Raw genomic sequence first — 27,041 nt, forward strand, 5'->3', positions numbered from 1 at the left:
ACTAGTAATATTACTTCGTAGTCTATTATTACTCTACATCCTTCCACGACTCCTTGATGCCCGTTGTTCTCGTTCTCAAACAACCTAAATGTATTATCCACCTTGGCGGTACCCACATATGCAGTTGGCAAGGAAGATTCTTCAATCTGCATCTAATCTGATCATCAGATTGCAACACCCTTCTCCCTCCGGTAGCGGATGGCTTTGGCTTCAACGGGCTCTACCTGTGCGCGCCGGGCCAAGTATTCTTCGATTTCGGGGGAGCCCTTGCCTACAAAGACGGCAGCGGAGATGGTGAGAATTGGGGCAGTGACCGGGACAAGTAATTTGCTCGTTGTCCTCTAATAATGAGTAACCCATCACCTCATCTTGACCGTTGCCCAGCCTTGATGTTGATGCAACCCTCCGCCACGGGCGGCATCAGATAATGCAGCTTGGCATCCACTCCCGTTCAACCATGAAAGGGCTGTGATGTGATAGATCAACGGCTACACGACTGCCATTACCAGCTCGATATATCCACTTCCTGCCATTCCCCGATTTCCTCCTCTAATCCTTCCCGTTCTCGACGATCGATTGCAGTACCGAGCATGCACATGCCGATCCTAGACCATAATTACGCAATTCGTTTGCTTCCCTTATGCAGAGTGTACTGCTATACGATAAGTGCTTTCAGTCTGGATACGCCGGCAGCCAAGGAGCGCTCGTTCCGGCCATCTCGTTTGAGTTTGATTGTATGGCACTCCCTTGTTACTTTCATCCGGTACATACAGTATATACAGGTACAGTACCATTTTTACTTGGCGTCTTTGTTCCTCCTACTATACAGGGACCAATTCCCGGCGCTAGATCTGCAAAATGCAGCACGTCGAGCTGTTTTGGTATTGTGGGTGAATCTTAATCCATGTGGGTCGCCATTTAGCTAAGGGAAAGATGACCACGCCAAGTGAGAAACCTCGGTTGAGGAATTACTCGTGTTTTGAGAATCCAGATCGACTTTGACAATTATCGACATGCCTGTATGCTTTGCTGCCATGCTTGTTCGTTATCCTTCAGAGCTTTCAGTCTTTCCTTGAGCGGAATCTCCACGAAATGTCATTTGATATTCAATGACACCTTCAGCGAACGATGAGGCTGGGTGCAAGTCGGGGAGATGGGGAGCCATTCTTCGTTTCCTCCGCTTCTTGCCTAAGAACAAGTTGAACAAAACGGAAGCTTCATACTTTGCCTTATTTAGGACCTTACGAGATGTCCAATCGCGCATCATCCTTCTCGGGGGCGTTCTGCTGGCCATCGCGGCAGGTGCTCCCCTTCCTATCATTGGTGTTATATTTGCCAGAATTATTGATGGCTTTCCGCCCACCGAAAAGGATGTCAATCAGCGTATTGTCGAACTAATAGCAGTTGGTAAGTTTATAACAATCTTGAATACAAAATACCAGTGATACTCACTGGTACAGCTTGTGCTTATTTCGTTGTTACATGGGGTTGGGCATCATGTTGGAGTATTGTTGGCGCTCGCATATCTGGAAGCCTACGAACTCAGATGGTTGATAGAGCCTTGGGAATGGATCAAACCTACTATGAAACAGAATGTCCAGATGTGAGTTGATCGTTGTACTCGCTGAATTTGTGCTTACGCCTGGGTAGATAACTAGCAGGTTGACGGTTGATGCTCAAACGGTCCAGTCCGGTACGGCAGAAAAAGCTGGGATATTTATTCAGTCCCTAAGTTACTTCGTTGTATCATTTACTGTAGGGTTCATACTCAATGCAAAACTCACCGGGATTCTTTTCGCGGCAGTTATTCCGTCGATGGCGTTGGTTATTGTCACTGGCACCTCGGCTCTAAACAATATCTCCAAAGATGTCTCGGAAAACACGTCGGAAGCTTCGTCAGTCGCCGAGGGTGCGATCAAAGCTGTCCAGGTGGTACAAGCATTCGACGCTTTCGAGATTTTGACGAGCACCCACAAGAGGCATCTGCAAACGGCCATGAAGTTTGGTATAAGGAAGGCAATTGCTGGTGCGGCCCTGTTAGGCAGTGTCTTTTTCATCGCGTAAGTCACACTCGCAGCTATAGCTAGGAAGTTTTACAGACTCATGACTATAGATATGCTGCAAATGCTCTCGCTTTCTGGCAGGGCTCGCAAATTGTGAGGAACAGTGAGAAAGGAGGAGGAAGTGCAGGGACAGTATACGCGATTGTGTTCCTGATTTTGGATGCTTCGTTTGTCATTGGTTCAGCGGGACCCTTCATTCAATCATTTGCCCACGCGTCCGCAGCCGGTCATCGAATTTTAAATCTTATACATCACCCAGATATTCCCATCGATGTCTACTCAGAGGAGGGAGTCCATGCAGACGAGCAGACTTTAGGACCTGAGAAACACATCTCGTTCAAAAATGTCAGCTTTGCGTATCCTGCCCGACCTATGGAGACGGTTTTGGATAATTTCAATCTCGAAATTAGCACAGGATCGACCGTTGGCATTGTTGGTGCTTCTGGCAGCGGAAAGTCTACCATCGCTGCTTTATTGTTGCGGCTTTACGACCCATCCCAAGGAGATATCAGCATTAATAACCATAAAATTCCCGATTACAACCTTGCGAGTCTGAGGAACCAGATGGCCCTGGTAGATCAGGACCCTGCAATTTTCTCTGGTACCGTCTATACCAACATTCGTGATGGTTACAAAGGTGACCGGCTCCCAGAGAGGGAAATGAAAGCCAAATGTGTGAAGGCCGCGAAGGCAGCGGATGCTTGGACATTTATCGAATCGCTACCAAATGGGATCGATACCTGGTTGGGAGAACCGGGCGGCACAAAGCTCTCCGGTGGCCAAAAGCAGCGCCTTTGCCTAGCTCGAGCTTTGGTTGGGGATCCAGCTTTGCTCGTGTTGGATGAAGCCACCAGTGCGTTAGACACCATTAGCGAGGCTGCGATTTTGACTTCTCTCGGGAAATCCAGGGCTTTGGGCCATCGCACGACAGTAATGATCGCCCATCGTCTTGCTTCTGTCAAATCTGCCGATGTTATTATCGTTATGGCAAAAGGCCGCATTCTGGAACAAGGAACTCATCAATCACTGATGTCAACTGAGGATGGACCATATAAGAAGTTGATTGAGGCACAACAGTTTGCTCCAGATAATGTCTCAGAAATATCCACCGAGAGCAAAGATATTGTCATTGAGCGAAACATGTCCAATGTCGAGGAAAGGTTGGTGGCAGAAGTTGAGGCTCCAGAGTCAACAGGGGCAGTTAAGGATAAAACCAAGTCATACGGAACATTCGCTATCATTAAACGCTGCTTATCCCTAGGTCGTTCTCGGTTACTCTTCACACTCTTAGCGTTAATGGGTTCGATGATCACTGGTGGCTTGATATTGGGGGAGTCGATTGTCTTCGGTCATTTGGTTGACCTCCTCAATGGACCTGTTTCTTCAGGTCGCGTTAACTTTTTCTGTCTGATGTTCTTTGTTCTGTCTCTACTTGCCCTCTTAGGATATATTACCTCTGGATCGTGCTTTGGAATTGTTTCTGAGCACTTAATCTTACGTACTCGGGATTTATCACTTCGAACCATCCTTCGGCAAGATATGGAGTGGTTTCTCCAGCCAGGTCGAAGTACATCCGCACTAGTTTCCATCATAAACATGGATTCAGGTCATATATCTGGGCTCTCGGGTGTTATAATTGGAACGATTGTCTCTGCTTTGGTTTCCGTTGTTGGGGGTGCCATTTTGGCTCATATTGTCGCTTGGAAGATAGCAATTGTGTTGTTCGCGACCTCTCCCATTGTCGTCCTGGCAGGGTTCTTCCGACTGCGTGTGCTTGCAAAGCTCGATGAGAAGAATCAAAAGGCTTATACTGAGGCGGCATCACTCGCAACAGAGGCATGCAATGCGATTCGTACCATCGCAGTTTTGGGGACGGAGAGAGATACATCGGAAAGGTTTCGTCTTGCCGTGGGGAAGTATCGAGCACAAACACTTCGAGACACTGCTCTAGGAAATCTTCTCCTCGCTGGCGCTCTAGCAATTACGTAAGTTGTTATATTAACTATCCGTTATTACATTAAATTAACAATGACTAGGTATTTCGTGTACGCCTTAGCGTACTGGTGGGGGTCCAAACAAGTACGATCCGGCGAAAATACCAGCCTCCAGTTCTTCATTGTTCTTCCGGCTATTCTGTTTTCGGCGCAAGCTGCGGGTCAGATATTCTCCCTAGCACCGGATATTGGCCGTGCCAAAGGTGCAGCCTCGCGAATCTTTGCGCTACATGATCAAAAGCCTAGTATTGACACGGCATCGCCTGATACGGGGTCTTCCCCCACTTCTTCTGAAGTCGAACCCAAGAGTGGTTCGACTGGAAAGGGCTCAGTTACGTTCCAAAATGTCGGTCTAACATATGGCTCTCGGCCGGATAATCCGGTCTTCACCAATCTCAATATCTCAATCAAAGCTGGTGAAACCGTGGCCCTGGTTGGTCGCTCTGGTACTGGAAAGACATCCACAATATCACTTATCGAACGCTTCTATGATCCTACAGCCGGCTCGATTCTCATAGACGGCGTGGACATACGATCAATACCCGTATCGCAGCACCGCGCGAGGATAAGTCTAGTTGCTCAAGATCCCGATTTATTTTCTGGAAGCATAGCGTTCAATGTTGGACTAGGTGCTCGCCCAGGACATAATGCCGCGAGAGAGGAGGTTATGGAGGCATGTAAGGCGGTTGGAATACATGAATTTGTTAGCGGACTGCCTGATGGCTATGAAACGTAAGTTTAGGCTCTGCCCAGCTACGTATCACCGAGGTATTTGATTAGCTAACACGCATCACAGACAATGCGGTAACAACGGCTCCCAGCTCTCTGGCGGACAGAAACAGCGCGTTGCAATCGCACGAGCATATATCCGAAATCCTGAGATCCTCCTTCTTGATGAAGCTACGTCGGCCTTAGGTACAGTCCTCTCCCTTGCTCTACTAAAGCAACCCATTCTCCCTTTCACTACAGAATACCAAGATTCTCACTAACAATATTCGCCACGTATCAGACTCTCACTCCGAAACCCAAATCCAAGAAGCCATCATGGTGGCATCCCGCAAATGTACAACAATTATGATTGCCCACCGGCTTACGACCGTGCAAAAGGCAGATCGGATATTAGTCTTTGATAAGGGTAGGATTGTGGAAGAGGGGAGACATGAAGAACTAGCTAGGGCAGGTGGCATTTATGAAGAGATGGTTAGGGCACAGAATTTGGGATAACATTGGATATAGATCGATGGTGTTATTTTTCTAAAAAATGTCTTACTGTGTGGGCATAGACGGCGTTAAGAGAGCGCCTAAAATAGTAAAATCTGGTTTAATCAAATTATATATTTTTAATATAGTTGCCTGCATCCAAATTTGGTTCTGCATGATGGAAATAGCTTGTCGGTACTAGTTGTGACCTGAAGATAGTCACAATGTCTTCCGCCTAGCAGCATATTCCGTGCAACCTAGCTACTTCATAGGCATACTCACAAAACATCCACTCAATCCCTAGTACACGTCACGTCAATACTTCCTAGCTAACTCTTTTCCCACCAACAGAACGCGTTTCCTGACAATAATTTCTCTCTTCCACACCGCAAACTCCATCCCCCACCTTAGTATTCCTCTTACGTACCCCTCGGATGACGATGGTCCCATTTCTCCCGAACTCTGCCATCGGCTCAAAAAGAAAAGTCTCCTTGCAGCTTTTCACCCCCACCGCCGAGCGAGTACGGAGTATTGCGCCAGGGGACGACAGGCAGGGGCCCCGGACGAGAAGATTATCTCTTGATCTGATTAAGACCAACATCCTTACCTAAAAGTCTCGGCAATGGATGACTGCGGGATCTAATAGAAAAGGCGTTTGCCCCGAGGCCGGGTCGTATTCCAGAGCCCAATAGTGGTAGCGGGAGACATGGGAGCGACTCATCTCATCCATCTGATTATGCTGGCAGGCGGCACATACGGCAGCTGGGCGGTTTCAGCCTTCCATGGAGTGGGCCACGGGAAGAGATTATCTTTTCCATCTGATTATGAAAAATACTACCTTTACCAGGTTATATCAGTCGATTTGACCGCCTGTTGAGGTAGTTATACAAGGGTTGGGGATCCCTATCCTGTCAAGACCATTAGCGCAGGGAAAAAAGGTGGAGCGGGGAGATTATCTTTTCATCTGATAAAGATGGGGGGGTTTAACCGCTCTGGTGGGTGCTGCAATTAACACAGGGCTATAAACACACGTGTAATATATGCTCAATACCCCTTGGAAATCCTTATATAATGATGTATAAAGGCTTGAGAAACAAGCACAAAAAGGCTACTTTTTTGCAGCTGCGACGTTTTATACTGGAAACTGGGGGGAAATAATACTGCCGGAGCCTACCGTGCAGCTGATATGCCTAGACGAGCCTAGTATAATCCAACCAAGGCTTAGCGTCATTATGTGATGGTATCCTGTTACAATTACGGCATCTTAAGTAAGCGTAACATGTAATACCAGTATCCATTAATCCGGCTCCTGTCTTCCACCTTTTCCCCCACCCTCAACCACACACTACCTACGGAGTAAGGTTGGTATATAACTCTGCATCCAAGGTGTCCCATTATCACTCCTGAGCAATTATCATAGATACATAATTCTCCCACGGCCCCAAAGGAGACATCTCCGAAGCCGGCGCGCAAGTGACAAGCCTAGGCTAGCCTAAGACCTTGCGGATCTGATAAAAACGCTTGGCCTTGGCCCTCGGAGTCCTGCCTTGAACAAGGAAGCGGCCCGCAAAAAGCATCATCGGCTTGTCTTCTATCTTGTTTTGCGCTTCATTGTTTCGTTTACACGTCCGCTTTTGCCAAATCACATCAAGGTCACGACCGATCCCCCTTCTCCCACGCCAAGATGGCGGCATGTGGCAAGCAGAGCCCGCGGCATGAGCCTGGTGCAAGGTTGCTGGAATGGATTTGCACAATCAGTAACCTGTTGTGCTGCCTCAACAGCTGATACCTGCAGGTCCCGCCTTATACGAAATAGACAAGGCGCGAGTGCAAACTTAGAGCCAAAAGCAAATGGCAAAATCCGAGGCAAAGATATGCGCCCCACAATCTTCGGCGACCAGCCAGAGACGCGAATCCCAGGGCATGGGGGCGACGTGACGGCCCTGATATGGATACTTGTATCGATATGCATATCAATATGGAGCTTTGCCAGGGTGTGTATATCATGAGCACATCCTCTCATATCTGCAACCGCCTGGACGGTTCGCCTCTTTCCAGTATCGTCAGATTTTTGCTTGTCGCTTTCCCAATCACCCAAGGACTCCGGTTTATCTCCCCTGAACTCCCCACCTTCTCTGCACTAGCCGTCGTTATTCTGTCTGAAGTCAGAGTCTAAACAAGGCTTTGTCGTGCCACACTGCTCCGGGACACTCCGAACGGGTCCTCGTGGTCTAGGCTTGGCGTTAGTGTCGCCGGAAATATCAACTGCATCAAAGCCACCACCAGCAAGCACTTGAACAAAATTGAACCTCCGTTCACAGCCCTATTTCCGAAATTCTTATCATATAATTCTGCCAAGCAGACGGACGAGAAACAGAATCTGGATGTCGATGTCGATGTTGAGGACTCAATTCAACCTCCAGTAACCTCGGTATTATCAAATCATCCATCTGGACCACATTCTTCTGCGCCACCAGCAAACTTCTGCGGAAACCATACATTAATCTCTACTGTGCCTGTGCAGTTCCATTATTTTGCACAGTGAAGATACTTAAAGTGCTACTGGCCATCGCGCTGTGTAAAACTGCTTGATTCGTTGGGCCGGCCGTTCGACAAGACCACGACGGCATTCTTGGGTATGTAGTTCTATTTCCTCCGGAGAGCGCAGTTTTCGGTATATGAATCTGTTTTGATGTGTTTTTAAATAATTAAAGTATAGAATCTGACCAAGACAGTTAGCGGAGCCCTATTGCTTGTTTTGAGCCAAGAAGAAATTCAGCGCCACCTACCGAGGCCAGGAGAATTGTGAAAGTAGCCAAAGGGCAAACTACGTTCTCCGGACTTGGTACATTGGAAGCAAGAAGATGGCCCCTTCAGCTATAGACAATGTAGTGGACGCATTTCATGGTGTAAATGGGTACCACAGCAATGGCGTTGCACTTACCAACGGCCTCCAGGAAATTACCCTCACCAATGGGCACTCTATGAACGGTCACACCACCAACTCTGACGCTCTTTTGAATTCCTCCCCAGACCCTCCACTCGATCTTCTCTGCGTAGGATTTGGTCCTGCATCACTTGCCATCGCCATTGCGCTCCATGACACCTACCCAGCTTCCGCACCAGCTCCGAAAGTCCTATTTATGGAAAAGCAGCGCCAATTTAACTGGCATGCCGGCATGCAACTTCCGGGCGCGAAGATGCAAATCTCTTTCCTGAAGGATCTCGCAACCCCTAGGAATCCGAGATCGCACTTCACCTTCTTGAACTATGTATTCCAACAAGGAAGATTAAACCATTTCATCAACTTGGGCACATTCTTACCGAGTAGATTGGAATATGAAGATTATCTACGTTGGTGCGCGGGCCATTTTGAAAGAGAGGGCAATGTTTCGTATGGCATGGAAGTTGAGGGTCTACGAGTAGGAGATCAGGATCATGATGGGAAAGCCACGAGCTGGGAAGTTACTGCCAGGGATCAATCTGGAAACCTCGTCACGAGGAGAGCAAGAAAAGTGGTTATTGCCGTAGGAGGCAGACCAGTGATCCCGCAATGCTTACGGGGCTTGAGGCATATTGCTCACTCGAGTCAATTTTCGTCAACTATCACCCAGATTCAAGCCAGAGAGGAGGGTAGACCGCTAAAATTCGCTGTCATCGGTAGCGGACAGAGCGCGGCAGAGATCTTCAATGATCTCTCGGAGAGATTCCCTGATGCGCAGGTGAAATTAATCATCAAGGGAAGGAGTCTACGGCCAAGTGACGATAGTCCCTTGTAAGTCTTTAATCCTCCGTAATATATGAGCCCTTAAAACCCTTCGTCTTTGTGGAACGGGCAAAAGCTAATCGTATCCAGCGTCAACGAAATATTTGATCCAGATCGGGTTGATGAGATTTACAACCAAACACCATCCGAGCGAGCAGATGCCCTCGCTCTTGACCGAGGCACGAACTATGGCGTGGTCCGCCTCGAGTTACTCGAGCACTTGTACGAGAGACTCTACATGCAGCGTCTCCGCAATCAAGACGAAAGTACATGGCGATGCCGCATCATTACAAACAGAGTTGTTCTCGCCGCCTCGCAATCGCCATCTTCTAACGGGGTCATCCTCAAACTGGTTGCCAACCGGGAAAACAAAGCGGATGTAAATGGAGGCGAGGAAGAAATTGAGGCCGACTATGTCTTTACTGCCACGGGATATGAGCGCAATGCACATGCGGATATCATATCCGAAACTCGAGATTTATTCACCGGAGAAGCTACGAAGAGAGTGCCTGTTGGGAGGGATTATCGGGTGATGTATGACGAGGCGAAGGTAGATGAGCAGCAGGCCGGCGTGTGGCTGCAGGGGTGTAATGAGGCTACACACGGGGTAAGTTGTCCTCTTTCTCAGTACTCTTTTTATTTCATTCCGTTTCCCGCATTTTATCCCTCCTTTTCGTTGTGGCTACATTTTGAAATACGAGATCTTGCGGACTTGGCTAACGATATCCCTCCAGCTAAGCGATACCCTCCTTTCCATCTTAGCCGTGAGAGGAGGCGAATTGGTACAGAGTATTTTCGGCGGATCTTATTCAAACCCCAAACAAGCATCATGAAATTTTATTATCATATCTAGCATGTTACTGTTAATCTTTTATTTTTTTTCAAGCCAGGGTAAAGTAAAACAGAAATAGATCTCCCTTTCTCTTACTATAGAGATCCAACAAACATAGCGAATTTCAGAAAAATATTTTTTCGTTTGGCGAATCAACATTTATTGGATCTGTGATATTAACATTTATGCCCCTGTATAGCACGAGATGTGCTGGTGTGTTATTAAAACTTGGATGCTGGCTTCGAGTTAGTGAGTGCTTGAAGGTGCAATGGAGCATTTAAGTAGTAAAAGAAGCTTCGTGGGAGAGGGACGAGCAATTAACATCTCGATGACATAAATTTCGGTACTCTAATGACTGTGCGGCTGCAAAGCAGGCTCGTGGAGAAATCAAAGAGTTTCACAGGGCAGCTTCTTGTACTGCGTCAGAAGAACCGCTAGGGTAAGAAGATGACACGATGAGACTTGAGGCTCTGAGAACAAATCGCGCGTGTGTTGACAAGAACGAGAAAATTCTAAAAAGCAAGGTTGGTAAACAATATTGTCTGGAACTAATTGTGAGACTAGGTGGTATAGCTGCATTTTGTAGGTAGGTGGCATACCTACCTAGTGTTCTGGTCTGGTAGCGCTGTCTAGTCGCCTCTGGTTGTCAAAAAATAATGCTACGTGTAGTAACCTTGTGTCAATAACATGAATAAAACAGCTGGTAAATAAAGCTGACATGTATTCACCTCAGTTGCTAGCTATTACATATGGTATAAGGGCATGGGTAATTTTCGGCGTTTTATCGGGTTCCCCTGAAAACCTACTCGCTTCACCTTTCGACGCAATCCAAAAGTGACCTTACCCTTCGAGTTATTTCATTATCAGAACCCATATCAAGAGCTCCTCAACCCAAAATCCAAACATCAAACGCTGGCACCTTCCATGATCTATTGAGACCTGCGTATCCCATATTCTATACGCTTGCCCCACTCGACGTTCAGCTACATTCAATATTGCGGGCAACTAAAAGACCCGGCTGGATACGGGGTGCCTTTATTGGCGCGGCTCCCTTTCACCAAATGTTGTCAAGCCCCCAGGTAGCGCAGTCAGATGACTCTGTCATTCCAAGCAATGAGCAGATTCAGAAAGTCCTAATCAAAAGCCATAATCACTGGCAGCAATATATCAAAGAGGCGACTGAGCAGCCATCAACCGTGTTTGATTGCATAGAGTTTCGAGGTCTAATCGACAGAACCCCAGCAATTCCTCCTCATCGCCTTCTAAGACGAAATGGACGTGCCGCATATGGTCAGTCGACCTGGCATTTCTCACCTCAAGACAAGTGCAGTTTAGGAGAGCTTAAAGGGCATTTGAGGCCAATGATCCTAGGCATTACAAATCCTACGATATGCACGACTGAGGGATCTAGCTTTCGCCATTGGGGAGGAGATATTGTCGAAAATCCTGAACCTGGAAATGGTCTTGCAATTTTAGTATTTGCTTGGGCATACATTCTTTCTGCGCGGCTCGTTGAACTCCAAGGAGGGTCGGTTCGGTACACGGAAGTCCTCGCACCAATCGCTGGTGTTGAATCCCGGGTTCAGGCAACGTCGAGAGATGTTGTCGTTGATCTTGAGAATGTTGATTCTATTGCGGCTCGTTGGTGGCGTGCAATTCTAGCTCATGGTCAAGGATGGCGTGCCACTGTGCATGAACACCCAGTATACCTGTCTCCCTGGTCTGTCAGCTATCAGGGCAGTCAATATTTACAAGTCAATCTCCTGCCATCTGCTTCTGCTAAACATACGTCAGAGCATCATTGCCCCTCATCCACTGAAGCCATGGGCTATCTCGCGGATTTCTGTGCCATTCACCACCTTCACAGTCAATCTTCAGCAGCACTCGCAGCGGCTCTAGTTTTGCCATTGCATGAACTTTTACGTCAGGAAGCGACCCTACCAGAGATTGTTCTTGTAAAGCCTCGCGATACCACCATTATGAGGCCGGATTTCCTGAAAGAAGATCAGGCTTTGCCATATCTCATGACACTAAGTTGTACCGCTAGAATGCTTGATTCAGCAATTTGGGGGGTGTTCTGGGAACCAGGAGTTGACTGCAACCTTGTCAGTGCCTGGTTCCGCCCTATCATCAACATCCTTACTCCAATCATCAAGAGTGGTAACTTCGAGCTGCTTGCAAAGGTCATGGCTCTTCGCGATCCAAAGCTATCTCCATTATGGCTGGGCAGCATTATAACTGGAATTACCCCAAGAAGGATCATCCCCTTCCTCGAGCATTTGGATGGAACTTTGTCAGGTCCTGACCTTGACGTAGTGGCCTGGACCTCCTCTCCACAGTCCTTCATAGACCTAGCAGGCTCAGGACCTTATGTGCAAGATTCGAAAATCCGACGGGCAGATGTGTGGCGATTACGCTACATCTGTCAAAATGAATACCCTCCACCTAGTCCATACCGAAGTCCGCCATTAACGGGATGGCCTCCATTTGGTTCAGTGCCACATACCTCTGTAGACCTTGAGGTCTGGCTTCATACAAGTTGCAACAGGCATGAGCGACTCTATAGCCACTGGGATTGGATTATAGCAGATGGAACGCGACTTAGAGATTACGGCTTTAACAAATATAGTACAAGGTGGGATTTGCCTCCTATTCATTTCCAAGATGTAAATCTTGAGAAATTTGGGTCGGGCGAAGTGGGAAACCTTGACCTCAATGAAGAAGTATCAGAAGATGCAACGAAGACGGCATTCGCATGGGCTATAGAGGCAGGATATAACCCTGAGATTGACAAGGCCTTCAATCATCCATGGCTTAGTATGCGGGATCATGATGAAGACAGTGATGCATCGTCAATTGCAGAATCGATAGATGCAAAGGATGTGTCAAACGGTAATTTCTCTATTGGGCGGTTCTTGGCGGAGCAATTGGAGGATACTCAAGTGAAAAGGGCCAATCAGATTGAATCAGCTCCAGCAGATGGAGAACTTGACGTGGATATGCCGAAAGTTCAAGCTAGTTGTTAAGGGGCTGTAGGAGAAGAATAATTAAAACAATGATGAGCCCAAACACAGTCTGAAGGCCGTGGTTACATCGTTCAAATAGTTACCTTAAAATACCCAGAAATGTATATGTTCGGTGCCAGTCGCGAAGTAGGTTTTTGGTAAAAAGACACATTAATGGGAAGTAATTTACTTCAGGTAGATGTGATAAATAGTTCAAAGAGTGGTTGTATTAGGTGCTATCCCTAGAATGGAATTGTGGCCGGATGGAGAGAGAAACGATTGCCGTGATTATGTATAACCTAATTTCCTTGATAGCTCACCTTTGAATATTCCAAATGGTAGCCAAATGAATCAAGACCGAGGGGCTAACTCATACCGATATATGCCGGCGTATGGCTCCATCGATGTGCTGTCCTCACGGTCCGGATCTCTCGCGTGGCCACCTGGCTCTGTACCCTCAGGGCCACCCCCTGGATGGCCTTTGCATTCTTTGCAGAGAATACGATGTGAATGTCCAGCAGATTGGCAGACTTTCCATTCCACTCTGCAGCCTTTTGCTTTGCATACCGTAAATTTGTGCTCGTGGTTGGAATGGCGACATTTGCGGCATGTCCCTCTCCTCCCGGAGGCCGTTGTCATGTTGAAGGGATACCAAGCTGCTGTTCGTTAGAAGTTTTAATGATACCCGAAGCATCAATACAGTACTTATCCAAAAGAAACACAGTGTTTCGTCGTGATTAGCGGGTTGGCTTTGTCACTCTGACCTAAATCTCTTGACATAAAGTATTAGCTTGCTTGCCCAACATAAATCTATAGCTGTATGGCTTACCTTTCGAGATCTGAACGCTATGCAAAAACGCTGTCTCCAGGCAATTGATGGGATTTATCGCCGCTAGGAGGATACCCTGAGACTTTGCTATAGCTTTGAGCAAGTGAAGAATATTGCCGTGTATTAAAGTTGACTCCATAGACTTATTCACATGTTACAAATTGGAGCCCTAAGGACAGTGAATATAACCTCTAAGGAGTCTAATGTTGGTGTGAATCATACAGAGTCTGATACCTCCCAGTGGCGGTGGCCTAATGGGAATAACAGGAAGATCATATCTAGCAGATCCTATATGAGTTAAAGTTAGAGAGGTGACTTGCATAGCATTGCGCTTCCCTTCAACTGCTTTAAATAAGTCTTGCCCAAAAACCCCGCCTAAAGCAACTAATAACTTGGGTTAAACTCCACAAGTCTGTGTGGCTAGAGCTAGCGAAACTCCTCTCCAAACCGGAATAGAGCAAGGTACATAATAATAGCAACATTGTTTAAGCCTTTGATTAAAGCCCTGTAGCAGGGTAGTAAATAGGAAATAGGGGGGATATTCGCCCTTAACTTCCTTAAGAAGTTAAGCGAATTCATCAGTCGAATGTCTGTGTGGAGGCAGTATATAGAATATGTAATATATCCATCGGAAATAGGTCGTGGAAAACACCGGAGTTTGAGGTTTGGATACGGGGCAATGAGCTCTTAGCCTCTTTGATTGTAAAAATAAATAACAAGTTCCGTATTGGCGGTGCCGAAACGGAGAATATAGAATGATACAAGGATAGATCATATTACTAGAATATAAAGTAACACCAGCGATATTAGTTCTTCGAGGAGTTTCCTTTTTACTCATATTACGAAAGTACATCTAAATCCTGCTAATGCTACATCGGATCCACATAAGTCCATAGTAAAACGCTCGCACATACTATTCGAAAACCACAAAGGGGGCGAGCACATCTCTGTTACGGCTGCATTATACGAAAGGTTCTTTTACACTTATGTCTATAATAAAAATGAAAAGGAAATAATATTTTAGTACTAGATAATCTCTAAATGAGTCTAGGGCTTGCTTGTAAATTTATCAAATTTCTACTCAATAGCCTAGAATATATCAAGCATTAGCCCCCAACTATGCCTAATTTCCCAAGTTCGATTTCCTAGAGAGAAAATCTATTTCGTTGTCTTCGTCATCTTTATCGTGCTACCCCCAAGCGGCCACATTCACAAGCCCCACAAATTCCTCTCTTGTACGCGGCAGATTAATTAAATGGAAGCTCTTAATGAAAACTGGAACAGAATTATTCTCTCCGCCAACATTTTGAAATCTTTCGGTACCGGGCCAGTCCTTGGGCAGCTGTCCTTGAAACACCTCAAGCATCTCTGTATCCAGATTAATCACATAAGCCCACTTACAGTCAGGACTATTAGCAAAATCTAGGTCTCGGAAAAGGTTCACCGGCTTATCAATTGTGGCCTGGGCAATAAGCTCAAGTATTCCGGCGCCAATGTCGTCCCTGAGAGAAGGCTCGTCCCTTTCAGTTGACATATCACCCTGGTAATGTCCCTCCGATTGAGTTGTATTTTCCCTATCTGGCACACTACCGATATTGCCATCCCAAACGATATCGCCCACCTTACAGAGATCCTTGTCTATCGACTTGCGTTGCTGATGACGATCCCGACTCAATATACGGATATACTCTAGGCCTTTCCTAAGACGTCGGATGTCAGCTCGGTCTTGAAAGAATTTCCAGACAACGCTGCCTTGACCATCTGGAGATTCATCTAATTTGGTGTACTGCGCGACTTTGAAGCGACCGTCGCAGAAGACACAGACCAGGCTGCTATTGTTGTCCATGATGGTTTATGTTGACGAGATCGAGGTAGTAAGTCTGTCGGAAGCTTAGAGGATTAGAGAGATAAGGGTGAGGGATATTCGGTAAAGGTGATGGTGTTGTGTTGAGTTTAATGAGGGCTACAAATGCCGTGATATAAATACTAGACAGTAGTGGCGGTGTCTGGGAATGTAGAAGGCTTCACAGCAATACAGCCATGGTATGGCTATTCGATTGTCCTTTGAGGGCTTGTGGAATTCAAATGTGTTCAATAAAACCTTTGTATAGAATAAAGCCTTTGCATACCATAAAGCGTTTGTACACAATAAAGCCTTTGTATACTAACAAAGAATGACCAAACGCTTTCATTGTCTCTAGTGCGCTATCTAGCGCATCTCCGAAGCCATCTCAAGGAATTTTATCTTAATATCCTTCGTATCTTGTGTTTTAAGTATGTCCCTCGATCTCGAGTGCCACCTGTTTGACGGTGCTCATTCTGGCGGGAGGCACCTATGGGGCATTTCATTTGCCATTGCAGACATGGCCAACCTACACATTCGTAACTGTGTTCTGTAAAGCTCAACTCACGGATAAGATGGCTGTAGAAATTGGCTGTAGAAACGGCTATTATTCCTCATCAATCATAGGGTAATAGCCGTAGACTCTCATCCTCTGGCAGCGGTGGGTGAGACTTGAGGAGGCGAAGATCCTTCAATCTCAACCCTATAGCACTCACCAAGCGCTGATTCAGGAGTCGGTAGGCATTTAACATGATGATATAAAAGTCTCTGCGAATCCATGACTGAGAACATTTGTGGTAACGGCAGCTTCACGCCGAGTCTTAACACAGCAGTACGGTAGGGCTAGACTGCCAGTTGGAGATTTATCTGCTGTCTACATTCCCTATAATAACAGCTTGTAGGATCAAGTATATAATGGTATTAAGTCTAACTAAGAGAAACTTGTTAAAGAGAAGAGATTGGCATATATTTCTCGTATATGGAATGTGAAACCAACTCTCTACGCAAATGAAGTCCCCTCAAACTGACCTACGGCTTCAATACCATTCCAGTCCTCAAAAAACCAACAGAAATCATTCCCAGTAGAGATACTCTCCCACTCCAACTCCATAAAAGATGGTTGAAGGACATCTTCAACATCAATTATCTGGCTATCTGCATATCCAAAATTACTTCCAACATTATCAACGCTGGATAGAATTTCACTCATACTATAGTGATCTTCTGACATAGAATGACGTTTGTTGTTGTTATTGGAGTCTACAGGTAAGCTATCACGGAAATCCTCCCTTCCAACTGTCTTGGGATTTTCAAGATCCTTCAGGCTATGAATCCTTCTGTTCAATCCTTCTAGAATCCTAATCCCCTTTTGTGCCAACACACTTCTTTGTGCGAGTAATTGGAGCAATTTGAACCCGTCTTGGAAGTATTGGTAGCAACTGTCAAGTAAGCCTTGTTCGAGGAGGGGAACGTCTTGGTGGCCGATACGAGAGGTCGTTATGAGAAGATCTGAAATCATCATCATTCCTAGCATGGCTGGCGCTTCGACTGCTGCTATAGAAAGCACGAAATACGGATGTGGCCCACCGCCCATAAGCGTGTGTAGCTCCTTCGTTGCTTTGAGTGAATTTATGCAGGCATTGGCGAGTGTATGGCGATGCTTTAGGACAAGACTCGCTCTATCCTTATCCTCTTTCCACTGTCTAACATAGGAACTGATCGATGGGATAGTCAATGGACCAACGAAACACTTGTGCATTGCTTCCATGGTGCCATGAAGAAGGATGTAGATCCACAACCTCTTCATGGGCAACGTCGGAAGAGTCATATCCCAAGACCTATCCGGATTTTCTAGCCGAAAACAAGGAGGCAAAGTGCTGACAAATTTTGACTCGAACTCTTTGGCGTGGGCAGCGATGATGTAGGGATCTGTTCGTTCTGACTCTTTGCCTGGTGCGCTCATAAATGAAGCCATGTAGTGCGACAGTTTGAAGTTCAGTATCACATCAGAGAATTGAGTTGGTGCATTTTCTGTAGATGAAATAGAGTATGGTGTCTCGCTTGGGAAAGAGACTGCATGGTAATGCTCTGGGATGAGCGGCCATCTTCCAAGGAAGGTGCAGTAGAATCTGAATCTCGGAGTCAGGGCCCAGAACTGACAGGGGCAAGAGAATACCGTACCTATCCCAAATATACAGACACCAAAATACCTTCCTCCTCTCCTCCTTGTCAAACTCGGAGAGACCAGTCCATTTTGATTCCAGAAAGAGCTCAACATCTTGGGCTTCTTTGATGGCTTCACCGAGAATCTGATGGCTCTCCTTGGCATTCCCGTCATTGAGTAATATTACAATGTGAAGCAAAAGCTGCTGAACTCTCAACAGTGAGAACTTTCTTGGTAGGTAGTTATCGAGTTTGGAAGCAGCATCATTGTAAGTATTTTCCAAACCATCTAACCGAATTCCATCACCTATTTCGCTTTGGTCTGGCCCATTGGAATGTGGTAAAAACTGTAATGCATTGACACACATGCGCAGGATTAAGATTCCAAATTGGAGATCCACTTCGGCTTGGTATTGAGTTTGCTCCCACCAGGAATTATAGCGTTCGAGAAAGCTGGGCACATGGACTTCCTCATACAACCAATTTACATCTGACAAGAAATGCTGAACCAAGAAGTCTACTATGCTTCGTTTGGGAAACTGTTGGAGAATTTGCTCTGTGGTGCTTTGTGGATTATGTGGAACTGTTGAACTTGAAGATTCGGCAGTAGCACTCTTTTCAGTTCTGACACAACGTTAGAATTGTTGACTAGGGCCTTCTTAGAGAGTGACCATACAGCATAGCTTCTACAACGGTGTTAGATGAGTCGATGTTCACGTGTTCCGCTTCTGTTCTGCCGAGTTGCTCCTGTCTAGAATTATCGACATTGCTCTGGGAAGTAAGTTGCTGGACGCTGGATTTGCCGACACCGAAGCGACATAACTGTGGCGACTTGCGGCTCAAGCAATGGTTGCAAGGCCACGACCTGTTGCACTGCTTACCGTTAGATCATGTGAGGGTTAGTGTGGAATGGCTAGCACCTTTTGCTTTCTTCGACTGCATTCGCTACACGATGTCACGGGACGGTTGCGAGTGATCTTCTTTGCAGGCTTATTAACCATTGACGAACTCATAATTCCTCGCTGCAGACAGAATGTGGTGGCTTGGGAAGTAATGAATGATGGAGGATGAGGAGGAGACAAGTTGCGTTGAACCCGAGATATTTCGGCTGAGAAGAAGCGAAATAGGGGGAGGCTAAACCGCTTTAGACAACCAACCAGGGTAAGCGAACAACACTCGTATAATCTGATCAATCCTCGTTGACATTTCCAACCCTCAAGGCCTGACATTGCTGAAAGCTCTCGCCACTTCACCAGCCGGTAAGTGCTTCCCAAGCATTTCTCGAGTCTCGCTCCACAATTTCTTCTGTATCTTAGCACCTTCTTCACTTCGAACGAATGCAGAAACTCTGAAGAAAGTCAGTACGCAGTGTGCCAAAATGTTGTTAGAAGTACGTACTCCACTAATCTAGCCTCACTCAAGTACTTGCCATGAGTTTCAGAACCCTTCACCACCGCAGCATCAATCAAGAGTCTTCCTCCTTCATCTGAGGTCCTTCCAACGATTCGGTCGACAACTTGGAAGATCTTATTATCTCTGTGAAGCCCTGTATCTACCGAACCTGGATTCACAAGATTGATTGTTACATCAACTCTGGAGACATTTGCCACCAGCTCAAGGACCCAGAAGACATTGAGAAGCTTTGAAACACAATAACGATCCATGAAATCTTTGCAGTGCTGCTTGTCATTCAAATGCTCCAGGATATTGTCTGCCTTTTTTTCCTTGAAAGAGGTCCACATATGCACCTCTGAAGAACTGAAGGTTAGTCGCGGTGGGCTCTTCCGAACATGTGATGTTGTTCGGAGAACTGGTAGAAGTAATAACGATAGTAGAGCAGTTGAGAGGTGATTGGTTTGAAGCGAGGACTCGACACCGGCAGGGGAGGTGCCCCACTCAAACTTGAAGACCCCGGCATTCAACATAGCAACGTCGAGTCGAGGAAGCTCTTGTGCGCGTTTCCCAAATGCGATCACTGATTTGAAAGATTCTAAATCAAGAAGCCATACTTCGACAAGGCTCTGTGAACCCGAATTGGACTTCAGGATATCCTCCTTTGCTGCCTCCCCTTTGTCTTTGGATCTGACAGCAAGAATGACAAGGCTGGCGTCAAGCCTGACGCATTGCCGAGCAGCTTCAAGCCCAATACCAGAGTTGGCACCTGTAACGAGAACCGTTTGGCCTTTGAGGGAGGTGGATAACGGAATTGGAGGAGGATGATCGAAAAACTGGCGGTATAGGTAGCTTAAATAGCCCATGATGACTCCTGAATATTGAAGGAAATGATGAAGTGACAAGAACTAGAGAGAGGCCGAAGACAGTACCTTTATATCGCTTGAAAGAGGGCTAAAACTTGTGTGATCTAATGCTTAGTCCGTAAATAATCGGTCGAGAGAACTCGGCCTGACATCTTATTAAGGCCTTTCTTATTAAGCAGTTGCTAAGAGAGTCAAGGCATTATTCGTTAGCCACCACCTCTGGACCCACATCCAGTGACACAGAACGACGCAGGCTTACATCAGAGACTCTAGCTAATAGGAGGGCGGGATTTCCAGCCTCTTTTTTGCTTCTTAGCAAATCTTGGCACAGAATTGAGAAACAAAAGCGTGACCTTAGGGAGTACTAGTGCAGGAGGCTTTCTCAGGGTGGGAGCCATAACCCTCGCACTGATCTTTTACTAGCGTTAAAGGCAAGAACAACGTCAGTAAGGGATATAAACTTATTACAAATACAATACGATGGACTTTATGATCACGTGTAGAGCCTGTATAGCGAGAACAAAGACATATATTCAGTTACCGGTACTGATTAACGAACGGACAGTACTAACAGTACTAAGGGGAGGATAAATCATGGAAATGTGCCTCAAGAACTCTCAACAAGCCGGGAAATCAAGGGGAACCCGGAACCGAGATTTCTAGCGTTCGAATGTCTGAATGCTGCCACACCAAGTAGTGTTGGGTCCGACTCCTCCCAAGCATCTCCCGTGTCCCAGCCAGTCCCAAATCTAACCGAGCTGAGCAGTATAGTCGTGATGATCTTCTCCTTTGACGGCACGGACAGTGATGTAGTCACTGCTTCGAGCGGGCTCAGCCTCTCCATCCTTGTTGGTGATAAACTTCTTCCATGGCTGGGCGCGAGTGTCTTGGTTATTACCTGTAGATTTGAATCAGTTCTTAGTTCTGTGAGATAGATGACCATCACTCACCGGCGTTCTCGGCGCCCTTGGTAGAGATATCTGAGGTGGAAGGCATGTTGAGAGAGTTGGTTGATGTAGGATTAAAAGGGTGAGTGTAATGTGGATGATTGTCTTGGATGATGATAATGTTGATTGCTTTGACTAGAGATTCTAAAATATTCCGGATGGAGTGATATCTTATATAGACAGAACAGAGATTATGAGATGTGGGGCAGTTGACTTCAGGATAGCTTAGAAATTCTCTTCGCCGAGGCATTCTGTGGGATAAGATTTTACAAGGTTTCAACCATGATAGAGGGTGTATACCAGAGACATCATCTACATTCAAAGTCACGACATGCACGCAACCTTCTTATTCAGGATAAAGATCCTCGTAAACAATGAGGGGAAAATATAGGACGCAATCACTTAATCACAAGCCAATGCAAAGGCTTCTTTACTAGTTAAAGCTTCGCATTATCACCAGGGGTGGGCGTCTAGAACATTTTCCCAGACTTTGACCCGCACTTTTACTTCCTGCTTAGGAGAAAGAGGGCTAAAAACAGGTTGTTGCCCGGATGGTCGTGCATTATCAATAGTTGCTATGTCAAAATGATTGGTAACGGATCAGTCCGGCCGGTAAAACTAAGTCATGAAGTCAGAGACCGAAAATTCGTCTTACATGTAATCGACTGCATGAGTTTGTTGTTGCACTGCCGCAAAGAGACAACCCTAGTCTTCCGCACAGCTGCATATTTATGCAAGTAGATAGGTGCAGCATCAATGGTTCCGTGGGGGTATTTCGCAGGGGAAATATGGATAAGGCCCTCTAATCATAGTAAGATACTGGGCGGACACCATGCAACAAAGTTGCCCGCCAACAGCATACCTAGAATAGATATACTGGATAATAGAGGGCAAGTCGTTATCTGCAATATCTGGCTTAAATACCGAGCACCCGAGGGATTTCGGGCAGAGTCAGGCTTTTCTGTTACTCAGGCCGAGTACTGGATACTCTTTGTAGCTAAGTACGGCTGAATATAAACTTCAAACTCCCCGCAATTCTGACCTCTCTAAGCTATACTCATCAAATATCGAAGCATCACTCGCTCAACTCAGCCACCCACATATCTTCACGCAAATCATCATGACCGACGTTCTTGGCCAATTCAATTATTTTCAATGGAAACCATTGTTCAATGAAGAAAAGCCATATTACCTATACACGGACCCTCCACCAGGGCTCCCAAATGCGAACTTCTCCACCAAGCCTGGCGACGCTGAGACAGTCCATGATGTACGGGGGAGAGAAAATGAGTTCAATCTCGACAACCATGGTTTCGCTTTCACCCGCCAGAAGTACCCGTTCTCGCTCAAAGATATTGATCCAGTGACTATGAAGACGCAGTATCTGCCATCGTTAGAAGGCCTGATACGGGAGCAACTTCAGCAGGACTGCGAAATCTTCTGGTTTGATTGGAGAGTAGGATCAATGTTCTACTTTCAAAGTTTCTCCTTGAGCCTAAAACTAACCATCTTCTCAGAAGAGATCGAGCGATGATAACAAGTCCAAATTCCCAGATGGCACCGTCATTAGCCTTGAGGACCGCTTCGTTACTTTAGCGCCTATTAGGGCGGTCCATGTCGGTAAGTTTTATGCTGAGCGACAGTTTCCTATTTTTCATGTCCTATAAACTGTTTTGCGCTCTGCTTATGGGCTATCAGATCAAACTCCAGCTGCGGCTATCGACCGCGTGTATCGACATGTTCCTGAACGTGCCGAGGAACTTTTGAAAACGAAGCGGTTCAGAATCATCAAGTATGTTTGACGTCCCTCTATGCAATAGATGTTGAATTGAATGTTACTCAGCGTCTGGAGACCTATTGGAGACACCCCAGTTGAGAATTTTCCCCTCGCATTTATGGATGGGAGCTCTGTTCCGGAAGGAAATCTTATTGTGGTTGATGTTGTCCGTCGATCTTTCCCTGGAGAAAGCTACTACCCCCTGGAAGGGAGGGGGTACAGGTGGCATTTCTTGAACCACCAAACCCAAGATGAGGTTCTGTTCATGAAGATGAACGACTCGAATGAATCTGTGAAGGCAAAGTGTAAGTCGAAGAATGAGTCCATCATATCTAAAAAAAATTGTTAACTTACTACCAGGCTGCCCCCATGCTTCGTTTGCTCAGTCCGAGGACCCAAGCGCAAAGCCCAGGGAGAGCATAGAGGTCAGGGCGTTAGTATTCACGGACGAGTAGATTCTGCGTTACTGTATTGCATGATGGAGAAAGTTTCTTTCATGGAGAATCTGTTATGATTGAAAAGGTAGTGAGGAAGATATGAGTGGGGACAGAGCTTATTTACGTTTCTTTCTCAGCCACTCATTATTTCAGTGATTAATCTACGCATCTATTTGAATTATTAGCAATGAAACTACCTCACAAACATTTACAAAACTTTGCCACATTGTTTGACCAAAAAGAAAGCCCCCCCCCAAAGGATTTATTTCCGATTGGGCGGTGTCTACACACTTAGTTGCAGACTCAAGAGCCATAGTTTCTGACGGCTTGAGGAAAGGAAGCCAATTCAGTGGCACCTTGGGCGGCAAACATAGAGTGATCTATGTAGATATTATCACCACCCCTTATGAATAAGACAACATCGACCATTCCTAAAATAATTGTCTAAGAAGTTTACCACTTTTGATCTAGGGGGTCTGTGTAGAAGCAAGATCCCTTCGAGGAGTGCTCTCATGGTCGAGCGAGAAACCAGCATCAGCAGCAAATTGCAACTGCAAGCCCGAGGCTCCGAATGCTGAAGCGCCAAGGGATCCGTAAGAGGCACATCCGCCGATGACTACCTTACCTCGTCACTCTTGCTTGGACACTGCTAAGTGGTTTTCTAAGAATGGGCGTCAAGCACACCATTGCTCTAAGGAATAACCAACATCTACACGAGCGGTCCATGCATATCAACGAATGGAATATGCAACCACTTTATCCGCTATCTGCTGAACATCCCCATGGGTCGTCTCGAAATTGGCCTATCAAAACGACAATAGGTTCAATCGGAAAATGTGGGGGGCAAGATCGCCGTTGTTGCAGCAGACTTATTAAACCAACCAACACCGGGGTTGGTAGCGGAAAAAGAAGATCCAACGTCGGGTGTTTCCCTGCAGCTGAAATGGTTGACGTGCAGGTGAGAGGTTCAAGAACCAGATATGACTGGTCACATCAGAATGCACTGAGCCTCGAGGGAAACCTTGTAAAATCATACTGCAGATCAGAGCCGTTGAGAGCTTGCTTTGTATATCCCCACCAATCGATCATCTTCCGTCCTTGTTTTGTGTTGGTCCCCAACTACTAAATAAGGATTATCTAGATATGTTATAGCGAATCTTGTTGATAAATTCTCTTAGAGCCGTTATTCTTGGAGTCACAAATTCACGTTTGCCGCCCTTTTCTGAATCCGTGGGGTTGCAATTGGGGGGGACGACGGAAACGGAGGTGGGGTCTCTACGGCGACCTACACTTTGGTAACAATGTAACTTTAAGGATTTGGTAAGAAAACGACCCCTCTACAGAACTTCAGTTATAACTTAACGTAACACAACTCAATTAAAACATAGTTAACGGTAGGGTTAGGCCCGGGCCTGCGAGGGCGGTTAGGGTTAGCTCCGGGTGGATCCCGGGGCGGCCCCCTCGGATCCCTTTCCCGTCAAATGAGTTTTTCTACTTTTGTTCTAGAGTAGTACTAGCTTAGAACCGACAGTCTGGTCCGCATGCCTGTTCATCTCGAATGAAGCCCTGCAATTGGTACCACCTTCGCGTCAAATATCGTGCCTTGGCCAGTGCCCCTGATGCTTCTGCCCCTATCAACTCCACCTTGTATTACTATCGCATTTCCCTGTTATCGCCGTTCCATGGAATGTTACACACTCACACTCACACACATACACTTGCAACCTCTTTGCCTCTCCCGCACATTTTCACTCGCACTCTCTCGCAATCGCAAACACACACACACACATAGCCTTTTTACACCCCTCATTTTCTCATTTTAGTGTGTGAGCTTCCTCACCATTAATGACTAAAAGGATGAATAACACGGCGGAAGATGTTAACCCTTGTGGAATCAACACGTCTTCTTTCGAAATCGTGACGAGGGACGAGTCAAGGCATCACTTCAAACAAGGTTACGATGCTCAAAGTGGCCCTCACTCGGGCCACGAAAAGAGCGCGGAGATGGACTCTGGCACAGAGAGAGATGTGGAACTCCAGAGAGTATGTTAGTGTTGCTCAAATTCATCAGGGTACAATACACAGCTAACGTTGAACAACAGCCGCGGAGACTCCAGAAGCTCGCTGGTGGCAGCGTGCAAACAGAGAGGGCCTAATCTATGAATTGCTTCCAGTCACCAATCTCGACGAGAATATTGTCGGCTGGGAAAGTCAAGATGATCCCGAGATGCCTTTCAACTTTTCAAGCTGGCACAAGTGGTTGTGGGTTGGGCTCTTATCCGCCATCACTTTTCTGACTCCATTCTCGTCCTCGATTCTCTCCCCGGCCATTGTCAAGCTAGACGACGAATTCGGCAATGACAACGCGATCGTTGGGTCCATGACCGTAAGTATATACCTACTTGGATATGTCGTCGGTCCAATCTTCATAGCCCCGCTTTCCGAGACTTATGGACGCAAGATTGTCTTAACTGCGAGCAATGCATTTTTTTGTCTTTGGCAGATCGGATGCGCCTTGGCTCCTAATATCGAGACGCTCATCGTGAGTCGGTTCTTCAGTGGCGTTGGCGGTGCTGCCTGCTTGGTAAGTGCACTCGAACCTTTTTTTTCCCGCAGGCAACCAACTAAATCAACGCTAGACTTTGGGCGGTAGTATCATCGGCGATCTATTCCGCCCTGACCTGCGTGGTTTTGCAATAGGAATGTGGAACGTGGGCCCTTTATTAGGTGAGTCTTCATTGTTCCCCGTCGTTATCTGGTGAAGTCTAACTCACACAAGGTCCTACCATCGGTCCTCTACTAGGAGGCTTCTTGACCCAGTCCATCGGTTGGCGTTTTGATTTCTGGATCGTTTTCGCAGCTGCTACTCCAGTCACAATATTAATTGCCACACTAAATAAGGAAACTTGTCACAATGTCCTCGTTCAACGAAAAACGACCCTTCTACAGAAGAGTCTTGGCAACGATAGCCTAACAAGTTGCTACGATGATTCGAGCAAGCGAAACACAAGCCAAATTGTCCTTACCAACCTGATCAGGCCTCTGAAGATGCTAGTCTTCTCCCCAATCGTATTTTTCCTCTCCCTATATATCGCCTTTGTATTTGGCGTCGTCTACTTACTCTACACAACGATCCCAAGCGTTTTCGAAGAAACTTACGGATTCACTGCCAGCCAGACAGGACTTGTATACCTCGCCATCGGCCTGGGTAATGTCCTCGGGTGGTTATTCATCACCCTATTCTCCGACAAATACGTTATCCGACTTTCTAAAGCCAACGGCGGCGTTTTCGAACCCGAGATGCGCCTCAAGATAAGTATATACTTCGGGGTATTCCTCCCCATCACTCTATTCTGGTACGGCTGGAGCTCATACTACAGCGTCCACGTGGCATGCACCATCATTTCACTTATACCGTGGGGTTTTGGAATCATGGGGCTGTTCCTACCGATCACTACATACCTGGTTGACAGCTACCCTATGTATGCCGCCTCGGCCATTGCGGCGAACGTTATACTGAGGAGCGTGGTGGAAGCTTTACTTCCGTTGGCTGGACCACCTATGTATGCATCCTTAGGGTTGGGATGGGGAAACTCTTTGTTGGGGTTTATTTGCATTATCATGATTCCTTTGCCGCTTATATTCAACAGGTTTGGTGCGCGCCTGAGGAAGGCCCAGCTTTTGACATTGTAGATGGCTTGTAAATGATATGTCTCGAATTCTAATAGAGTTAGCTGACTCAGCTAAGCGAGGAGACTCTATTGTGCACCGCGAAGGGAAAGAAGTGTTTTGTGCGACCTCGGTGGTAGAACTTCTGGAATTCCGGTCAGGGGCTTGCCACCCTTGGTTCTTTAGGTGACTGGGGAAAAGAATTAGGGAGTATCATTTTAGCCATTCACTTGTCGCATACCGATATAATCCTTTAAA

General features: G+C 46.4%; 8 protein-coding genes across 8 annotated transcripts; 5 read left to right on the forward strand and 3 right to left on the reverse strand.

Annotated features, from left to right (window-relative positions):
• Positions 1–1,109: 1,109 nt before the first annotated feature.
• Positions 1,110–5,281, forward strand: BP5553_10160 (uncharacterized protein; the record flags this gene model as incomplete). The annotated part of the gene is made up of 7 exons (XM_032018783.1): positions 1,110–1,407; positions 1,461–1,603; positions 1,651–2,060; positions 2,114–4,048; positions 4,100–4,789; positions 4,854–4,972; positions 5,067–5,281. The coding sequence occupies 7 exons, from the start codon at positions 1,110–1,112 to the stop codon at positions 5,279–5,281; spliced, it is 3,810 nt and encodes a 1,269-aa protein (XP_031865191.1).
• Positions 5,282–8,121: 2,840 nt separating this feature from the next.
• Positions 8,122–9,856, forward strand: BP5553_10161 (uncharacterized protein; the record flags this gene model as incomplete). The annotated part of the gene is made up of 3 exons (XM_032018784.1): positions 8,122–9,032; positions 9,114–9,630; positions 9,758–9,856. The coding sequence occupies 3 exons, from the start codon at positions 8,122–8,124 to the stop codon at positions 9,854–9,856; spliced, it is 1,527 nt and encodes a 508-aa protein (XP_031865192.1).
• A 1,060-nt stretch (positions 9,857–10,916) lies between these two features.
• BP5553_10162 (uncharacterized protein) lies at positions 10,917–12,881 on the forward strand (the record flags this gene model as incomplete). Its single annotated transcript, XM_032018785.1, has 1 exon — positions 10,917–12,881. The coding sequence occupies one exon, from the start codon at positions 10,917–10,919 to the stop codon at positions 12,879–12,881; it is 1,965 nt and encodes a 654-aa protein (XP_031865193.1).
• Positions 12,882–14,878: 1,997 nt separating this feature from the next.
• BP5553_10163 (uncharacterized protein) lies at positions 14,879–15,535 on the reverse strand (the record flags this gene model as incomplete). Its single annotated transcript, XM_032018786.1, has 1 exon — positions 14,879–15,535. The coding sequence occupies one exon, from the start codon at positions 15,533–15,535 to the stop codon at positions 14,879–14,881; it is 657 nt and encodes a 218-aa protein (XP_031865194.1).
• A 997-nt stretch (positions 15,536–16,532) lies between these two features.
• Positions 16,533–19,953, reverse strand: BP5553_10164 (uncharacterized protein; the record flags this gene model as incomplete). The annotated part of the gene is made up of 5 exons (XM_032018787.1): positions 16,533–17,687; positions 17,743–18,319; positions 18,372–18,568; positions 18,923–19,043; positions 19,094–19,953. The coding sequence occupies 5 exons, from the start codon at positions 19,951–19,953 to the stop codon at positions 16,533–16,535; spliced, it is 2,910 nt and encodes a 969-aa protein (XP_031865195.1).
• A 749-nt stretch (positions 19,954–20,702) lies between these two features.
• Positions 20,703–20,949, reverse strand: BP5553_10165 (uncharacterized protein; the record flags this gene model as incomplete). Its single annotated transcript, XM_032018788.1, has 2 exons — positions 20,703–20,851; positions 20,904–20,949. The coding sequence occupies 2 exons, from the start codon at positions 20,947–20,949 to the stop codon at positions 20,703–20,705; spliced, it is 195 nt and encodes a 64-aa protein (XP_031865196.1).
• Positions 20,950–22,020: 1,071 nt separating this feature from the next.
• BP5553_10166 (putative 7 alpha-cephem-methoxylase) lies at positions 22,021–23,132 on the forward strand (the record flags this gene model as incomplete). The annotated part of the gene is made up of 5 exons (XM_032018789.1): positions 22,021–22,356; positions 22,418–22,520; positions 22,599–22,692; positions 22,744–22,982; positions 23,038–23,132. 5 exons carry the CDS (start codon positions 22,021–22,023, stop codon positions 23,130–23,132), a joined length of 867 nt encoding a protein of 288 aa, XP_031865197.1.
• A 1,839-nt stretch (positions 23,133–24,971) lies between these two features.
• Positions 24,972–26,807, forward strand: BP5553_10167 (Polyamine transporter 1; the record flags this gene model as incomplete). Its single annotated transcript, XM_032018790.1, has 5 exons — positions 24,972–25,161; positions 25,217–25,500; positions 25,618–25,698; positions 25,754–25,841; positions 25,894–26,807. 5 exons carry the CDS (start codon positions 24,972–24,974, stop codon positions 26,805–26,807), a joined length of 1,557 nt encoding a protein of 518 aa, XP_031865198.1.
• Positions 26,808–27,041: the final 234 nt, after the last annotated feature.

This window comes from Venustampulla echinocandica (genome assembly GCF_003357145.1).
Source record: "Venustampulla echinocandica strain BP 5553 chromosome Unknown scaffold_13, whole genome shotgun sequence".
Classification (NCBI taxonomy): Eukaryota; Fungi; Ascomycota; class Leotiomycetes; order Helotiales; family Pleuroascaceae; genus Venustampulla; species Venustampulla echinocandica.